The following is a 20,661-nucleotide window of genomic DNA, read 5'->3' on the forward strand; positions in this document are numbered from 1 at the left end:
GTAATAATGTATTAAAATATAGACCTTGTAAAACTTACATTGAGGATAAAGATTGAAACGTTCTTATGGCTGTATTTAAATGCAAAAAGTCGCAATTGTCCACTGCAAAAGCAAATGATACTAGGTTTGTTATAAGAATTCGTTGGGCAGTTGAAATTACATATGGAATGCTGGAAGAAAAGTATCGTCTGTTGAATGAAATATTTGACAATGAAATGATAGCTAGTATGTCTTATAGAATGGCTAGTTCTCAACACAATAAAGTCTCCAAACGTGTGACACTAGATAAAAACCACTACGCAATCACCGCAATCATGAAATCTGTGAAGACTTCAGGAATCGAAAATAAATACCTTTGCAGTCTTTGTTGAACAGAAGAAACTGCGAACAAGAAATCCCGTTTACATCTATTTCTTCACAGGATCTTGAGGATCCTCGAATGGCAGAAAAAGATTTGAAAGCATTGTTTTGTGGATCCTTCCAATATAAACAGCCGATTTGTTATTTGACTGAAATATTGGATGAAAGAGGTAATATTAGCTTGCAGTACGTTAAAGACAACAAGATATTGAAAACAATAGTGCATTCGAGACATACACAAAGCAAGACGTACAAATGCTTTGTCGAATATCAAATATAGAAGGTTACAGAAGTGTCATTACGTGTTGTTGTGACTCCACAAATAGTTTGCGAACGGTTGGCTCTTGCTCCCATGTTTCAGCCATTATTTATTACCTTAGTTATGGAACATATTTGTCGAGGATGGCAAAACTAGCGCAAATATTAAGCAACATATTCGATCACGACAATATTTGTGTGATCATAAATGAAAACAGTGACGAGGACTGAAGTACATACTATAATGTTCCTTTCATCCTTATTTGTTTTACACAGTGAAATATTTGCACTTCCTACATATAACTTACTTTCCGTTTGCATTATATTTTCTTATATTTCTTGGATGAAATGCACTTTTTATTCCAATGTTGCAGTTTTCCAGTACTTCATGACTTGTGGAATACAAGAAGATAATAAATTTATAGCACCTTCTGACAATAGTGACCTTCTTATCCCCACATCCTCTCTTAGGACATTATGAGGGACAGTACAATGAAGATTGCATTACATTATGTTGTTGATAATGGTTATTCTTCTTCCAGCTGAGTTTATTTCACTTTGATTGGACACCGTAGATATAGGTAACTGATTTATATATATATATATATATATATATATATATATATATATATATATATATATGGACACTCACATTGAAATTTCAGGCATCCTCAAAGAGGGTACTCACGGGGTCTAATGGTAATTTTTAACCTCATATTAATGTTAATTCTGATTGATTCATATGAAATAAACACCAATATCAACAGTTTCATTTCGGCTGAAAATAGACATGGGGGTGGCACAGGACATCAAATGGAGCCTCAGCGAGTTTGGCACTTTTCAGGTGTGATTTCTCATTCATTCACATAGCAAATATGCAAAAGCTACATCAATAGCTGTTCTTTTTACGATTGCCCCCTTATAGGTGCGACCTGATTGGTTTTGGCTAATTTTGACCATAGCGTACCCGTAATACAATTTTGGAAAATATATGTGATTCTAGGGTTAAAGCGACATTTAAAATTTAATTTTTCATAATTGTGCTCGCAGACTATTATAGGTCAAAAGGGCTCAAAATATTAAATCAAATTTTTTTGGGAGGGAAATGGTGGGGGGAAATGTTAAATTTTTCAGACAAAGTCCTTGTATATACTTATACATGCATCCAAGTTTGAATAAAATCGATCGAACCATTCTTGAGAAATAAATTACTGTAATCCCACTTTCCCGATTTTGCGCCATTCCTCATCAACCAATCAGAGTTGAGGTTTGAAAGTGAGGGATTAATATATCTTGGGGGTACCAACATAGCATAAACTTGTGGTTCCAAGATTCATTTGGCGCCATTTCACTGTAGTTATCCACCCACGCGATTTGTGAAGGAAACAGGAGATCAGGATAGAGGCATAGAACTCGAACTGGAAGTAAAAGGGAAAAAGACTTCTAGATATAACAATAAGTAGGTGGGAAGACGGGTCACAGAATGGTTTCAGAAGTGTGCATAAGGGAACTTCGGTCATACAAGGAACGATGTTGATCGATCAACAAAGAGAAATTTCATAGGAAATATAAATAATAGGATCATGTGGATTAGTAGTGACAGAAGGAAGTCAGAAGATATAGAGGGACTCCACAAACAATTGAAAACCAACGGATATTTTTTCTATGATAAACGAAAGGATAAGAAAGGACAGAATAGTAAGAACTAATATAAGAAAGAAGATGGAGGGGGAAAAGCCATGGTGAAGAATAGAGAGTATGGGGGATGATATGTAGATAATTAAGAGAGCACTAAAGAAAACGGGAAGCGTTTCAAGAGACAGAAAAGGGAGTGAGAGACTATTGGATGTGTTCAGTAGCGTAGTGTGGTATGAGACATTGAGACAGTGTCTACCCTTTCAAATTAAAAGAACATAGCTTTAGAATTTCCTTACTAATAAGGACTAATATACATTTCATGTTGAAGAAAAATATGGAAATACTAGGGCCAGCGATAGCTTGGTTAATAAGAATAGTAGTAGAGTCTTTTTAAATAATTTTACTTTTCAAAACTCGGGGAAAAAAAGTTCTATCTCCGTCAAACAGGCTGCAGAGAGACAACAAGAAATATGTCTCAACGCGACTGAAACAAATACACGTAAGAAAGCAGCGCGCGCATGTGGCTGTAGGCTTCTCACTCGCTGAAACAACCTAGCAAAGAGACATTGCAATGTATATAGAGTATTATGGGGCAAAATGTCTCAGTAGCAGTGATGCCATACTTAGCGAAATGATACCATTTTAAATCCAGTATACTTTACATTCTTCTTTTTAGATATTCAATCATATTTCAAGGAAAATTATTAAGAAATAGAAGGAAATAAAAACCTAAATTAATAACTACCTTAAGAATGTTTTATCGATACAGTAATTCATATAAATCTTTCACGATCTAAGTTCAACTTCTGTTTAATCGCAATACCAGAGTGTGTCAACACTGGGAAAGGTAAAAGCATGAGCAGGAGCTTTTGTAGTCTGCTATTTTGTTGTTGTTTTTAAAATCGTTAGGTAAATTTGTATTTGGGTCTGTCTGAGTTAGTTAGTTATTATGTGCAAATCAAATAGTTGGAAATAGATTTACTGCACCAGTTGTTATTAAATGGTATGTCTAAGCTCACATGTAAAAATTAGTATTAACTTTAAAAATAGCCAATTTATGAGTTTACTTTTTGAATCAGGAATCGTGCAAAGCTAATAGGAAGATTATACATAAAAGTAAATTATTAATTCAATTTAATGTATTTAGTGTATATACAGATATTTGTCAGAATAATTTTATATCAATATACTGTTTAATATAATCGCTAAGGAATGTGTTTATCGAAATTAGTTTTCTGTACATTATATATAGTATTGTAACCTCGCGAAAATAAGTTTCTAACGAAATTTTATTAGGAGTTTCAAATATATATACCGGTATATGAAAATGTAAAAATTGTTACACTAAAAATGTTCCTTTCGGAAATTATTATTAAAACAGAGTTTCTATAATGTTACTCATTAAAAGGTTTTCATCAAGAAGTAAAACCCTTACACTCATAATTTTATTAGGTTCTAGATATTGATGCGATATTTTGCACCATGTGTCTGCTCTTTCTAATAATAGATTAAAAATGAAATTAAATCTTTGAGTTTTACGTCCCACATTATATCGGCTGGGTTAAAGTAGACGGTAATGATGAGAAATGAATGAAATGGTGGAATGAAGAAAGTGGGAGGAAACGGCAGAACTACAAGAAAACCCCACACACGGTGTTTGTCCACCACAAAATTCATTTGGCGCGAACTGGGATCGAACCAAGGATCCCATGCACCACTGAGCCACCGCGACCACAAATAATATATTATATAATTGATAATTTTCATATATTTGGATATATGTGGAGTATAAACGTGAATTTCAGGTTACAAGAGATGTCAAACTATCTCAATACTGATATGAGGTTTTAATCTGCAAATAATTCCAAAATAAATAAAGAAAATGGTCGGGTTAAATCGAAAAGTCTAAAGCTATTGTTATTATGGGATAATGTAAATGGAAAAATTTTGTAACAAGTATTTAAAGAGAAGCCTTGGTAGTTCAGTGGCAGAGCAATCACTTCTGACGCGTAGGGTCCCTGGTTAGATTCCAAATCCCACCAAGTTGGTTTTATACAGGACACACACTGTATGTGTGTAGATTTTCTCGAGATTCTGTCCCGTTCTCTCCCACTTTCGTCATTCCACCACTATCATCCAACTCATCACCATTTGCCTTAGTCTCAGAGCATAATCGTGGAGCACTGAACTCTCTCTCTCTCTCTCTCTCTCTCTCTCTCTCTCTCTATATATATATATATATATATATATATATATATATATATATATATATATATATATATATATATATATATATAATTTATATATATATATATCCTCCTGTCTACCCATTGCGAAACTTGACGCTACGCTACTGGATGTGTTACGCATGAAGAAAAAGAAGAAAGAAGGGTAAGTGCAAAGACGATGGGAGCTGATGGAACGAAGGGGATTGGTTTACAAAACAAGGTGTAGTAAATGTAACAGTGGTTACATTGTTGAAACGGAGAAAAGCTAAAAGAGCGGTAAAAGCAACACAAATATGGCTTAGAATTAGAGAGAGAAAGAAATGCAATTTCTAACCACATGAGGGACACGGGAATAATATTAATTAGTGCGAGATTGAAGTGTTGTTATGGGAACAAAGGATGATGATAAGGAATTGTAAGAAGGCCAGATTTATTGAAAAAGAGCAGGGTTGTGCTACGAATTGGAATGCAGGATTTAAAATTGACGAATAGTTCGACAAGTTATTTTAAAGTCTTAATTTTTCTGCCGGACGACGGAGGGAAAGCGATTTATAGTATTTAGTTTCCCTTTTGTCAACTTTTATTCTGATGGGCAGAGTCCCTTCTGACCAGCCAATCAGCATTCAGAACCGGTTTCTGGGATCTTGGTTTATTTAGATGCAACTCTCTCTTGTTTTTGCGGTGTCTGATGAAGCCAATATGTTCAGTTGGTATGCGAAACTGTTATAGTTTTTTTTTTTTTTTTTTTTTAATGAACGTTGCTTTGTTCGGATTATAAATAAAAATGCATTAACTTCATGCAGAGTCCTTTGATCTGTATACCAATTCCTGACAGGGAATTCAAACTTAAATGTATTATGGTTGACATTGCATCTTAAGTGTTGCTCCACGTCTCACATAAACTTGGTGTGGAGAAAAGTCACTAAACTTTGACCAAAAGTAATAAGGAGCATTCATTTTTTAACAGTTACGAATTAATCAAAACAAAAACACATAATCACCCTCTCCTTTTCCCAGCTACATTATCTTTGCTCTTCCTAAAAGGACATTCATTGAAAGATTTGTTGACTTTCACATTTAGGAGTTTGCACATTCGCGATTCAGAATAAAATTTGGAATTTGCCTATTTTTGCATTTGGCGCTTTTGTCCATTAAGGTTTAAGACCATAGGGGGATTTGTCCACAATGAAAGATGGTTTCATTTATTCGTTTTGACAATTCGAGAATTTGTCTATTGGGATTCTTGCCCTACTCCCTTTTAAACTGTCTAGACAAATAGTTTTTATACTTTTTTTTTTTTTTTGGAAACTAATTCAGAGTATCATGATATACGTAGAACTGATTTCTGCTAAAAACGTTAGACACATTCTTATTAGCTAATTCAAAGCGAAATACATAATAAGATCATTTTTGAAATAAAATGCATCTTCTAAATGTAATGCAAATCAGTTGAAATAACTATTTCTCTAAGTTGACGAAAACCCTATCAAATATATGTTATAGAATAGCAGTAGTTTTATGCTGACGAGTCTTATGATTATTGATCTGCATATTTTTTCTAATAAATTATACTTGCGAGAAAACTTCTAATCTTAAGTGCCCAAATACTTGTTTACATTTAAAGTAGGTCTTCAAAAGTTTTTAATGAAAGTACTTATATGAAGCTACTTAAATAAAACGATTAGAGGACTACGTGATAGTTCTTTTATTTGTGCCTGTCTATTATCTTGCAAATATAACTACAACAAAAATGTGGTTATTACTAAATCTTATTTCATTCTAACAGAAACTATAGAATAATAGTAATAAAAAAAAAGAAAAATTAACAATATGGGCTTATATAACTTTACATCTTCTGTTTGCATTCCTCGAAAATTTTTCGCATCGTGTCAAGGTTTGAACCGATAAATTGGCCCACCTGCGAAGTAGAAAAATATTGAATGAAATCATATGATGCCACAAAATGTAGATATCGAACTTTTATTTTCTTTACTGTTTAATTACTACTTAAAAAGCCCCTAATTTTATACTCCCAAACTACGCTATGTTAAGTATCGGAAATCTTATAAAACAATTATATCCATGTATTCGTTAATCTTATTCTCGTCATGGTATGAAGGTATGGGAGAAAAATGTTAAGACGTATCTAGAAGCTTTTTTTCGAATATGAATATGGGGTTTCTGGAACAGCCCCAATTGTGACAAGTGATACAGATATTGCCACGCTCTAGTGGAGCAAAGGACGATATCCAGAAAAATTATTTTCTCTTTTATTCAATAAAAACTTCAAAAAAAAAAAAAAAAAAAAAAGGACCAAAACATTAGATTTAAGATGCCGAATATCGGATGGTTTCCTGATATCGGATACCGAGAAATATTCCGTGTAAGGTGCTGCAGCGTAGCAGCCGTTATCGTAACTGCCACCAATCGGTGGACTATTAGATGCCTGAAAGACGATATCTCTCGCAACATGTTTGTTTGTCTGGTGAAGTGTTTTGTGATTTTGACCTTGTGAAATATTTCTAATACTGCAGTTGATTGCATTATGTCATCCATAAAGATAACCTAATCATATTCATACCATAATTATAATATAGTCTAAGAAGAGTAGTTTTAAATGATATAATATTTTGGTAGTTTGTTTCTGTTTATTTGATGTATATAGTTGAAAGTTGCCACACAACCTATGTTGCCAAATATCGGACAGTACAGAGGTTCCGAATATCGAATATCAGATATTAGGGAACGGTATTGCTGATGTCATTTTTCGATTATTACAGATGACAAAAATTACTCGAAGGGTCTGAGGCTATGCTCCAGGCTGTTGCTGCCGTCAAGGAAAAGAACATGTTGTTTCTCAAGGTATCCAAGATTTTCAATGTTTTGTTAACAGCCGTATAAACTTTACAAAGGTGGTAAAGGATGGATACGATGTATCTAATGTCTTAAATGGGCATACGACAGGGACGGCGCCAGAAACACTTAACGGGGTGGGCGGAAAGAGGCGGACCTAGTTGCTGGGTGGGCGGACAATGAAAATGAGAACTGGGCAATGTAGATTTTTTTTGACAATTGAGTTTCAATTTTTTATACTCTTTAGTTAGCTAAGGCTCTGACCGAAATAGGGAGGAACAAGGATGTGGAAAAAGCTGTCTTGGTCTTGTAGAATGTCCAATTCCGGCATTCGCCTGGTGGGACTGAAGAAATGCAGGACTTAGGATGGGCTGCGGGAGCTCGTAGCTATATGCTCGACCTATCGAATTTCGCGTGGAAGACACACTACCTCTACTTCCAATTTTTTAAAAACAATAATAACGGTGTGTGCTGTGTAGTCGATGAAGTTCAAGATAGCTTTACCTCCTTTCTCTTCAAGAATGCACAAGAATGCATAGAAATAAAAGAAGGTTCAAACAACTCAGACTAACAGATAATACTCTACCTTTCGTTAATAACTTAAAATACACAATAAGTAGGTAAAGTAAAGCAATGATAAAATAGGGTACTGCAAACATTTTTATCTTTGAAGGATTTATTACAAGAAAGCAAGAGACAAAAAAAATCATTTATGTTTTCTCTAATATATTCTTAATTTGTGCACATTAGATTTTTTGACGTGATCTCTATATGCAACAGCAAAGACCTATGTTACTAAAAGAATTGAGAAATTGGACAGCATGATTGTTTGATTATACTTTATACAGAAATCTTTGAAACTGAAGCAAGTTATAAAAATAAATAAATAAATAAATAAAAATAAAGAAGTAAATAGCAATTAACAAAACTTTATCATGATCCACAGAAACAACAACGTATTTTAAACTATGAATGGGTGATCACATGGTATGAACAAGCTTACAATAAACTCTTATACCTGCACTTTAATGAAGTGCAATGCGTATATTTTTATGTCCAGCATGGAATGCGTTTGCCACATCCTCTACAGCAATATTCATTTCAAGTTTTCTTTCTACCGAAAGGAAACAAAGATCGCTTACGCGACCGTTTACCAATCTATTTCTTAGATGTGTTTTAACCCGTGTAAGACACGAGAAAGAACGCTTACGTGGTGAACTAGATACGGTAATGGTGACAACAATTATGGCTAATTTGGGAATTTCATGAAAAGCAATTTTGAAACGATTTATCACTTCAGTAAACTGAGAAACGGAGGTAATTTGCATTGCTTTTCTTCCTCATAACGTTTCAAAACTTTCGGGAGAAGTTTCAGTTCCACCTCTACACTATCGACATCACATCCATAATGACGCGCAAGTGATTCAATTTTCTCAAATGAGAGGAAGTGTTCACTTTTAGGTTGAAGACTGCTTATCCCACGTAGAATAGGGCCTACCTGCATTTTCTGTAAAACGCCCATTCATTTCTGAAAGTATTCTGTCTAGTACAGGAAGAAATATCCTAGTCTGTAGTCTTCTTGCGATTGGGTATCTTCTTCCTCAACCGATATTTGCTTAGTCATAATATACTAACGTAAATGGGGCAATGAGAGTGTTCTGGATATAGACATCCACAATAACAAGGTTTAATCTATGGTTCATACAATGGATATACTCGTAAATGGCTTGAGGTACTTCTTGCTTAATTAGTGCTTGGACTCCACGAGATTGCCCACTCAAAACGTTGGCTCCATCGTATGTTTGACAAACACAGTTTTCTAGAAAAATACCCAACTGCACAGAGTTTCTTTCATATACCGATACAGTGACTCGGAATCTAAATTTTCACCAGAATGGAAACCAAGGAATCTCTCATGCACTATTCCTTCAAAGTAATATCGTACAACGACCGAGAGCTGTTCCACTTTACTTATGTCCTTTGATATAATACTTTGATAATACTTTGCCTATTCAACTTCACCCTTAGTTGTTTCTTTAGCTAACTTACAAAAAGCCACCAGCAATTCGTCCTGGATTGATCTATACCCCTAATTTTTTTTTTTTTTTTTTTTTTTTTTTTTTTTTTTTTAGAGCATTAAGCAATTTCTTGTACAAGATCTTGTAGCTGTCATAAAAAAAAATCTTGAAACCCTACCATATTTCCCCGTGTACACATAGTCTTGATAGGGTCATAAAACATTTTTTCCATCTTGCAAGAAGTTCAACAGTGTCCAACTTTTTGGGCCGTCTTGCTTGCTACCTGCTATCGCCCTCTCGCTGACATAAAAGAAAATCCAGTTGCGCCGCTTCCGAAACAACGGTTTCTTTTGGGCTGGAGGGGGAAGAGCCAAAATACACATTTTTACGACTGCCAGGGAAAACAAGTCTCTCTTCTTTTGTTAACAGCTCGGTTCCATGAATGTAGGCATCGAAATAATTTAACTTCCTCACAGATATGAAAATAGCATACTGAATTCAGGATGGTACTGCAAGCTAAATTCTGTAATCATAGCAGCTTTAATCGAAGTTATTATCTTTCACAATTACTAATTTTCATAATAATAATAATAATAATAATAATAATAATAATAATGTCTTTCCGATAAACTGATTGTCACCAAATAATATTATATATATATATATATATATATATATATATATATATATATATATATATATATATATATATATATATATATATATATATATGATGGATTAAATGGAAATTTGAACCGATGTACATAGTTTTCAGGGTTGTACTTGAGCAGAAATCTTTAGGTTTTGCAATTATTCTAATTATGCCTATATTTTGATTGTAGATAGAAGCTGCGGTGGCTCAGTGGTAGAGCGTTCACCTCCGTTGCTTGGGGTATCTGGTTCGATCCCAGCTCGCGCCGTGTGGACTTTGTGGTGGACAAACACCATGCTCCTGGGTTTTCTCGGGGTTCTCCCGTTTCCTCCCACTTTTTTCATTCCACCATTTCATTCATATCTCATCACCGTCTCCTTTAGCCTAATCGGCATAACCGTGGGACGTAAAACTTAAAGATTTTATTTCATTTTTTCGCAATAATTCTGTAAGAAGAATAACTCTTTCTTTTAGTTTTATCATAAATTTTAGATGTTATTCTACTTGTTCTTCTTGGAAAAATACCTAGATACTATTCTCTTATTAGCAGCGTTATTCACATCTATATCAGTAAAAATGAATGTGATTAAAGAAAAAGAAAAAAAAAGTAAGAAAGCTAACTGCATAGAAATTGAAAATTGACTGACTCAGTTGCAAATAAACCGTTTGACATTATAGCTGAAACAAAGATAAAACAAACTTACTTCGGTCTAGTATCACGTCATTTCAATTGTATTGTTTTCCAGAAGTTCACCTCCAACATGCTAAAGCTCGCAGTCAGGGGCGGCTTTAGGATTTTAATTTTGGGTAGGTCCGCTCCTCGCGTATGGATACATATGCACATTCGATTGATTAATGACAATAGGAAATTACCTGTACAGTAGTTGTTGATGCTGTTTATTAAATAATTATTTACCATTAATAGAAAAAGTGAAAATATATTTACTTTTTATTATATCTTTTAGTGTTTATATATTTTCAGTTTTATATATTTTTGGGTAGCCCCGTGTCTACCCGCTAAAACCGCCACTGCTCGCAGTACGTAAAAGGTTCCACAGTTCACAGCCTCAAGACATGTTTGGCCATATATTAAGCAAACAATACAAAAGGATGCGTAAGACGGCCCTGATCCCCCATTATCTGACCCTATGATTTGATTGAAACTACAAAAAAACATACAAGTATTTTGATATTGATATTGATATTTTGTATTGCTGCTATTTACATTGACAATATAAATATGAAAATCAAAGTATATATGATACTATTGCATATAGTATAGAATTATGTGTACACTGAGAAAAATCCGTTATTCGGACAGCGGTATGTTGTACAAATATATGGAATCCTTACGATTAGTACGGAAATCTGTACGGAGCATACGTTATCCATATACTACATAGTTACTGCCTTTTTCTCATTTAGACATTATATCATGTCGCTGCAGGGTGTCTGACATCTAACAAATTTCCGTATACTACACTTGTATACGTATATTATATACGTCAGCTATATATTTCATACATCCATCTGTATGTGAGATTCTGACCGCCTATGGACAGTTGTTTCTTTCAGCATGATTGACGTCATTGAACAAAGAACAACTGTCGTTTTCTTGCGAGTCGGTTTATGCATATCGTATCATGGCATGGGAGGTCGTAACACCCCTCATTCTATATCTTCTACTTCGTGCTGTTAATACTTTACTACGCAACACGCTCTTATTAGTTTATTATAAACTTCATATATTTACTAACTACCGAACGATATTTGTAGCCTCGGGCATTAAATTGGTGAATAATGATAATAATAATAATAATAATAATAATAATAATAATAATAATAATAATAATAATAATAATAATAATAATAATAATAAGATGATGATGATGAGTCATTTACTGAACGAGGTTTGTTTACAACTAAAAAGAACAAAGGAAGGAAACAAAAGCCTGAGTAAGTACAACAGTTATTATAACATCAATTAAATATTCCTTTAATTACCGATTACTTTAGTATAACTCGCTTTAAGTTTAATATATTAGTAACATGTTAACGTGACTTATGGTTGATGATGAGATAGGTGATAATGGTTGAATAAAGTTGGATGCAACAGGAGAATCCCAAGCACACAGTGTTTGTCCACCAAAAGCTCACTTGTCAGTGGCCGAAATTGACCTATGGACCAAACGCATAAGAGTTGAGCGCTCTATTGGCTCCAAGTGCTTTTCGTGAAACACTGTGAAGGGAGGGAATCAATTTTGTGAAGATAGGCGAATAGCACAGAGAGTTTAGGGACCAAATGTGATGGAGGGGGAGTTACTATCAGTCAACTTCACTTAATTTTACTATGCATGCAAATTCACTAGCTTATCTGACCTACTTTTAAGCGCGTAACGTTCCAGTTTTGGATGTTCAAAATCTGAAAATATCGTGTTGATAGGTTTTGGCCATAAATACTTTCAATATAGAAAAGTAATTCACGTGAAATATATTTACGACGTTAGAAGGTCCGTGGCATTATTTACATCTCATAGTTTATAAAAGGTATAAATAATACAATGTATATATATACTGTAGACTTATAACATGAATAAAGGTTTGCAATTTTATTAATAGAGGCAGCAATGGCTCAGTGGTAGAACATTTACCTCTGGTGCATGGGGTTCTTGGTGCGATCCCAACTCGCGCCACGTGAGCTTTCTGGAGGACAAATATCGTGTGCATGTTTTTTCTCGGGATTCTCTCGTTTCCTCACACTTTCTTCATTTCACCATTTCATTCATTTCTCTTCATCACTGCCTCTTTTAGCGTAGCCAGCATAACCGTGGGATGTAAAACTTAGAGATTTCATTTCATTTCATTTTTGGAGTAGTGACTTCGACTTTATTCAGTGGAAAGTCAAAGTTTGGTTTGGAAAAAATAATCGAAATTAATTTTATCTCTTCGGAAAATTCGATTACGCCGTTTTGGTGTTTTAAGTTCTTCTAATGTCCTTTTAACACGCAACCACCTAGTTATCTTACTGCATGTAAAGTATTGCTTAAATTGGAGCTTTTGTACAGGGCAACTGTAGTTGCTTCCTCTAAAACTGTAATTGCTTCCTCTATTATTAAATAATGAGTTACATAGCCCTATTTTAGATATCGTATTTGAGACAAGAGATTAAATTTCCAGTAATTCTTTCACAGAAATATTATCATATAGGAAATTTTGTCACGGTTATTTTTCACCTTTGTTGAACTAAATAGAGGCAAAGCATAAGCGTCTTTAAATATAGCCTTATGGAGCTATTGAGAAGTGAAACATGGATGGTGGACGGCATTTTTTCAATGGTTCCTTAAAAAAAATCACGTATATGTTATTTGAGGTAAGACTTCCTTTACTATTATAGGTGTAGGCCTACGCCTTAATGCACTGCAACACACAAAATTCATATGAAGAACTGTTTCGTGTGGTGGTGCATCAGTGCAATGAATTTAGTGAATATCCAGACCCTATAACTGTGGTTATGGATTTCAAGATAGAGGAAATGCGGCTGTAAAAGCAACTTTTGGAAATTCAAGTCGTATACACCGTTGGGTTTTTCATCTGACTCAGTCAACATGAAGGAAGGTCCAAGAGCTTGGACTCACAGAACGGTACAAGAGCAATGAAAATATTCGTCTATTTTGCGAGAAAACGAATGGATTGGCATTTCTTCTCATAGCAGATGTGCATCAATTAATACAAGAGAATTCAGAGGAAGAGCTGGAACTTCTGGACTATTTTGATAGTACTACGTGTCCGGCGCGTATTGCCGTGTTAAAGCTTGGTCTGGGAATATTCGCTTACGTAATGTGCCCCTTCTATATTCCCCAGACACTTGGAATGTTCACCAAGCCACCCTGAACAGCAACTAGGACAAATAATATTTGTAAATCGTGGAACTAGAAGTTTCATCATTTGGTAGGAATGTCCCACCCAACTATTTGGAAGTTTATTCATGTAATTCAACAAGTTGAAGAAACGGTTTCAACTGCGCTTCATCAAGATGCTGTGGGTCAACCACCAAAAGAGAAAATTGGAAGAGTGTTTCAGATTTTGCAGAAACGACTCCAGTCTTTGTGCATAACGTATAACACTGGAACTAAATGTTTGAAAAATTTTTGCTTGTTGTTTCTTATAATGATATGAATAATAGAAAGTGGACATGTAAAACACCTATTGCATTATAAATAGTTATATTTTGTTTGCTATTTTCTGTTCTGAACTTTTGATATTGGCAAAACCTACTATTTGTAAATAGTGATATGTAAATCCATTAGCGGCCCATTTTTCCTGTGCTTTTAACATTTGCTGAACCTGACGCAGGCCCGTAGCCAGCCTGATTGCTTAGAGCGGGCAATGATGAATACTGACAAGTAAACCTTACGTTTGGGTGAATCGAGTTGCTGACTGAGACACATATGAGAAAGTAGTACTAATTGTGGTCAGTATTTCAGTGAAGTTATAGGTGCGAAGCTCCAGGGGTTTAGGAGATACAGCTATCAGAACATCACATGGAAGTACAGAATAGTCTTCATACAGTTGGAGGTAAAAGCTCTGTAAGACATCTTGTAACAACAAAAGGTGAATAACAAATATATGGGTACATATTAGGACTAGAGGGAAGTCATATAGTAAGGGTATACCTGACGGCGGCCATCTTGAAATCCGCCATTTTGAATTAAGGTTAAGTTTTTGAAATAGGAATAGGGTCATGTGATACATGATTTAAGGCGCAAATTTAATCAGAAGAACAATGGTGACGTTAATTTTGATTTACGCGCAATTGGTAAAAAGTTACAGGGAAATTAAATATTGTTGCAGCATATGTATTAGTCCTATACCCCACCTTGTAAATTTTGTGTTAATGATAATAATTAAATAAAAAGCAGGTGGATAAATATTAGGTCTATGCTAAGAGTTGCCTTGATGGCGGCCATGTTCAAATCCGCCATTTTGAATCAGACAAAAGTTTTAAACAAAACGCACAACATTGACACCTTATTAATAGCAAATTTTACCATAAATCCAACGGTATAACAATTGTTGCTTTATCATTAACCAGCATTTGTTATCGCATAAACAAGTTGCTAATTTAAAGAAAAATGACCAAAGTGGAATTGAGTCATAATTGAACTTCGGTCTTTCTTCCAGAAAAATGCTCAATTAGTACAATCAATATGAAGTTCAGAAAAGAGTGCATGACTTGCACAAATGCTCTGCTCCTGACAAAGGCAATCGAGTTACACTTCACACCAGTGTTGCCAGATCTACTGATTTTGCAGGAGATCTCCTGCTTTTTCTACGTTCTACTGATCTACTGCGAAATAAAACGAAAAGTGAACAATCTCCTGCTTTTTCCTTACTTCGAGAAGTTGAAGATTATTAATATTGAATTTTTAATGTTTCCTCACATAAAAAGATGAAATTTCTCTGTTATAATACACAAAGCTCTGTCGAGCATGTAGTTATAGAGCTTTACTGTATACAATATGAATCCAAAGAATACAACTGTACGTCATCTTCTATATGCATTATGGTTAGCGTTTTTATGACTTTCTGTAAGATTTAGAGTAGGACTTGGGTTTGAAGAGTGGCTTAGATCGTTTCTCCACGATCGTCAGCAAGAAATCGTCTTACGCCACGGTCACGTGTGACTGGACCATATAGCTACGTTATCGCTACGTGCATGAAAAGACATTTTCCCACTCCACTTTGCTCTTTCACTACGTTTACTTCACAAACGTGTGTATCAAATAATATTAATATAAATCGGGAATTTCCCTTTTATTTGCTCAACGTAGTTAATCGGAAATGAATTCTGTACTGCTTGTTTTGTCTACTGCTCCCTTAATAATGGCAAATTTTATTGCCCCCCCCCACTCCCCCGGATTTACATTCAAACGCCACCACTATATGTGTCTACTGCTTTCTCCTGTTTTTTATCTTCGAATCTCCTGCTTTTCCAACTGATTGATCTGGCAACACTGCTTCACACATTTGTCGTTAACATTTCCGTCAAAGCAGTAGTCGTATGGAGCGATCCATTTAATTTTGTGCTGGTTAATGATAAAGCAAAAATGGTTATACCGTTGGAATTATGGTAAAAATTGCTATTAATAAGGTGTCACTGTTATGCGTTTTGTTTAAAACTTTTGTATGATTCAAAATGGCGGATTTGAACATGGCCGCCATCAAGGCAACTCTTAGCATAGACCTAATATTTATCCACCTGCTTTTTATTTAATTATTATCATTAACACAAAATTTACAAGGTGGGGTATAGGACTAATACATATGCTGCAACAATATTTAATTTCCCTGTAACTTTTTACCAATTGCGCGTAAATCAAAATTAACGTCACCATTGTTCTTCTGATTAAATTTGCGTCTTAAATCATGTATCACATGACCCTATTCCTATTTCAAAAACTTAACCTTAATTCAAAATGGCGGATTTCAAGATGGCCGCCGTCAGGTATACCCTTACTATATGACTTCCCTCTAGTCCTAATATGTACCCATATATTTGTTATTCACCTTTTGTTGTTACAAGAGGTCTTACAGAGCTTTTACCTCCAACTGTATGAAGACTATTCTGTACTTCCATGTGATGTTCTGATAGCTGTATCTCCTAAACCCCTGGAGCTTCGCACCTATAACTTCACTGAAATACTGACCACATTAGTACTACTTTCTCATATGTGTCTCAGTCAGCAACTCGATTCACCCAAACGTAAGGTTTACTTGTGAGGGGGCAATGGCAGGGACCTCAAGGAACACATAAACTCTTTCTCTCTCTAATATATATATAGTTTTTGTTCCCTGAGGCGCTTGTAGTTGTCAATGTCTATGTTCATTTATATATTTATTTATTATTTATGGAATCTGTAAGAAAGTTGAAACATTTTATGCTGATAAATATTACAGTACGAATCCACGACTATCAAATATCATCGTTAACATTTTTTGTTAAAATGATGGTATATAATTCAACATATATTTTTAATACACTAAGTAGTACTAAAGGTAAAAAACAATAATTTATTTTAGGAACATTTATTAACTGTTATCTAAATTATAGTATTTTAGAACTACAATACTTTTATTACAAGTAGATTATGGAATATTTTTATGTATAAAAATTAAGAAACAACCCTGACATAAGTAAAATAAATATTTTTTACAGTCCTTATGTACAAAAGGAGCTTACGTGAGCACTTCGCAAATTCAATTACAAACTGGTCTAGATCTAGTGCACGGAGAATATAGAGTAAAGGGGAGCAAGAGTACGCGGGGGGTAAGAATACGATTCCCTAAAAACGAGGGAATATATTCGCGCATCGCAATAATGCGTCACGTGGAGTTTGATGTTAATGGCGTCTAGTACCTAAACAAATTTGAGTGTGCTGCGGAAAACTACAAGCTATCTAGGTAAGTATTTATGTTTTCCTAATAGTTTGATATAATATTGGGACATAAGTACTTAAGGAATAACTTACACAATTTTTTAACGATTTCAAAGTACTGTAAAGCATTAGTTTCTAACATGTCCATTGTTTGACAAGATGAAGTAAATTGACTTTCTTCCAACAGTTGGCTGTGCAACATCAGGGGAAAGTCCATTGTGTAGTTAGGGGGTAAGGGTACGCAGATACCGACGGGGCAAGGATACGCGTGCGTACTCTTGCCCCTTCGTTTTTAAGAAAAAATCCAATTTAATTTACGTCCAACAATCAAAAAAGAATATAGATTCCGTTGTAATAGACAGTGACAGCAAGTGTTACGAATACTGGTTCCCATGTGTAGCCTATAACGTTAAGAATTCTGAAGAATCCTGATACTTTCTTATGTACGAGGGAAAAATTGTTATTCTTAATACCACTTCTTACACAACAATATCTAAAGCAAACTCATCTAATTTTACTTAGCCTGAAGTGAGTAAAATGAATACATAACGCTTGCCATTAGAGATATTGAGCAAGTCAGGAAGACTATCTTCTGAGCAATCGTAACGCCCCGATCGCGTCAGTAATGCATCGACATAGTGTAAAATTAATACATTTAGGTGCATTATGAATACGACAGGGGGCCTACGATTGCTCACCAGATGATCCTATAAACTTGTCCATTTAGAAGGTGTCTTTTACGGTGTAAAATAAGACTATATATATATATTTCAAATCATGGTGCGCAATTATCAGAAGGAAACAAATAGGCGGCTTCTTACAGAACAAGAGTTTACAGAAGCGAGAGAAAGAGAGAGAGAGGAGTGGGCGAGAGCAAGAAGAGCTTCGCTTCTATGTTACCTTCGTAGTTGACAAGCATTCTTTAGAACAAGAAACTGATGAAATAAGCCTAAGTTAGAAAATATACTTTTTGTTATATATCTAAATATTATCTGATTTTTTTGTATCCTATGCGTTTTCATTACTGATATGAGGAGAATTAAGGATTTTTCCTTCCTTTGTTTTCTCAGGGAGAACCTACAGCGTCTTTGGGCACAATGAAGTCAGTATTTAACAAAGAAATGGAGAACGAATTAGTGGAACATATCACATTACTGGAGCAACTCTTCTATTGATTAACTTTAATGATCTAACAGTAAGAAGAATTGTGTACGATTTTGCTGAACGTAACCAGTTATCCCACCCCTTTAGCCAAAGAATCGAATGGCAGGAAAAGATTGAACAGAGTCTTTCCGTCGTAGAATACAACCATTGCTTTGCGCCAGCCTTCAAAGCTGGTCTGGGAAGAGCTCGTGGTTTTAGCAAGCCACAAATTGAACGCTGTTTTAATAGTCTACAAGATCTTGTAAGAGAAAATGGTTTCCCTCCACAGGAGATCTACAATATAGAGGATCTACATAAATACGATTCCTCATAAAGTTCCAAAAGTGTTGTTGACTAAAAGAAAATCAGTTGTGAATAAAATTGTACGTAGTGATCATGGAGTTAGTACCACAACTGTTTGCTGCGTGAGTGCATCTGATTCCTTTATTCCACCTGCGTTGATATTTCCCAGAGAACGAATGAAAAAGGAGTTACTCGATGGAGCGCCGCCGAGTTCTGTGAGAATATCTGATTCTGGTTTCATCAACTCACAACTTTTCGAAGAATGACAGCATCATTTATACCAACATGTCGAATCGTATCCGGTCATGAAAAAGGTATTGTTACATCTTGACAATTAGTCCTCTCACATTTCAATCGAGGTGATTTATTTCTGCAGGTAAAATGGGATTGTGATGTTAAGTTTACCACTCCATACCAGCCTAAGTTGCAACCGTTAGATTGCTCCTTTTTTGGCCACTGAAATCCTGGTATTCAACAGTGTGTGACATCCATTCCGCCTAATTACACAATTCCAAGTTGCGATTTTGTTCACTGAGGCTTATTACAAAGCTGCAACCATTAGTAATGCAGTGTCCGGCTTTCAAGAATGTGGAATTGTCCCACTGAACCCAGATGTGTTCACTAAAGATTTTCTTCCTTCTACTGTTGATGTCGTAGACCGAAATGTAGAAGCCAGCTCTAAAGATGAAAGCATTCCTGAAGCAACGAATCAAGCAGAAGACCCGAATAGAGTCCAAAATCTTTCATCGGAAGATTCACTGGAAGTACACTGGAACCCGTGCGGTGCTTCCACATCAAACACTCCTCTGTCAGTTGCTTGTTCTCAATCTGTTACCAAACCTTCAGCTACTAACGCTGGATCCTCACTACAAGCATGCAGGAGTTCATGCGGACTGTCCATTTCAAACATTCCTCTGCCGGTTGCTCATTCTTTCTCATCTGTTACCAAATCTTCAACCAGTAATGATGGATCCTCACTAGAAGCAAGCAAGAGCTCATGCAGACTCTCTTCTTCAAACACACATCTGCTGGTTGGTCGTTCGTCTGTGTCCAAACCTTCAACCAGTAAATCTGGTCCTTCACTGGAATTAAACAGGAGTCACATCATGCACTCTTCTGGTGGTTGTCAGTCCTTCTCTGTCTGCCACCAAGCCATATCTTCTTGAGGTTAATCTGAGATTCTGACATCCTTTTCTTTCAAACAGAACTTACTTCTGAGATGGCTCTCTCCAAACACCAAGGCAAACGTCAACTTGCACCAAAGAAAACTACAATCAAAAACAACTCCTCAGGTCAATGAGAAACTAGTGTACGAGTGTCCATTATGCAATATCATCTACAGCGATCCTCCAACAGCAGATTGGATCCAGTGAGCAATATGCAATGAATGGTGGCATGAACAATGCACATTATATGCAGAAGTGGGCACCTTCATCTGTGAAAAACCTTCAGCTACTAACGCTGGATCCTCACTACAAGCGCTCAATTGTTAATGTTCAAGGAGTGGGCACAATTGTTAATGCTCATTTGGGTGCGTACATACAGGGGTAAGAGTACGAATTTGAATACTTTCATTTTAAGAGTTCTAGTTCCTCCAAGCATAGAGGTATACAAAAGTTGAGATCACATTTCTTAAAGCAAAGTTCAAGTTTTGTGTTAAATGTAAAAGTTTTCCGATGTAGCTATTTTTTACCAAAATATATAAGTTTAATTGAAATTTGCGTACTCTTGCCCCCCTTTCCTATATTTGTTGTAACCCAGGAGAACGAGGT

The 20,661-nt window shown here is 35.3% G+C and overlaps 1 protein-coding gene across 1 annotated transcript in view; it reads right to left on the reverse strand.

Annotated features, from left to right (window-relative positions):
- Positions 1-6,174: 6,174 nt before the first annotated feature.
- Positions 6,175-20,661, reverse strand: part of LOC145686329 (thioredoxin-2-like) — a gene marked incomplete in the record, with an annotated part of 476,938 nt that continues 462,451 nt past the window's right edge. The window contains 1 exon segment of the mRNA XM_081759540.1: positions 6,175-6,402. Coding sequence (XP_081615666.1) covers positions 6,331-6,402 — 72 coding nt within the window.

Source organism: Thermobia domestica, chromosome 5, assembly GCF_964235325.1.
Source record: "Thermobia domestica chromosome 5, izTheDome1.hap1.1, whole genome shotgun sequence".
Lineage (NCBI taxonomy): Eukaryota > Metazoa > Arthropoda > Insecta > Zygentoma > Lepismatidae > Thermobia > Thermobia domestica.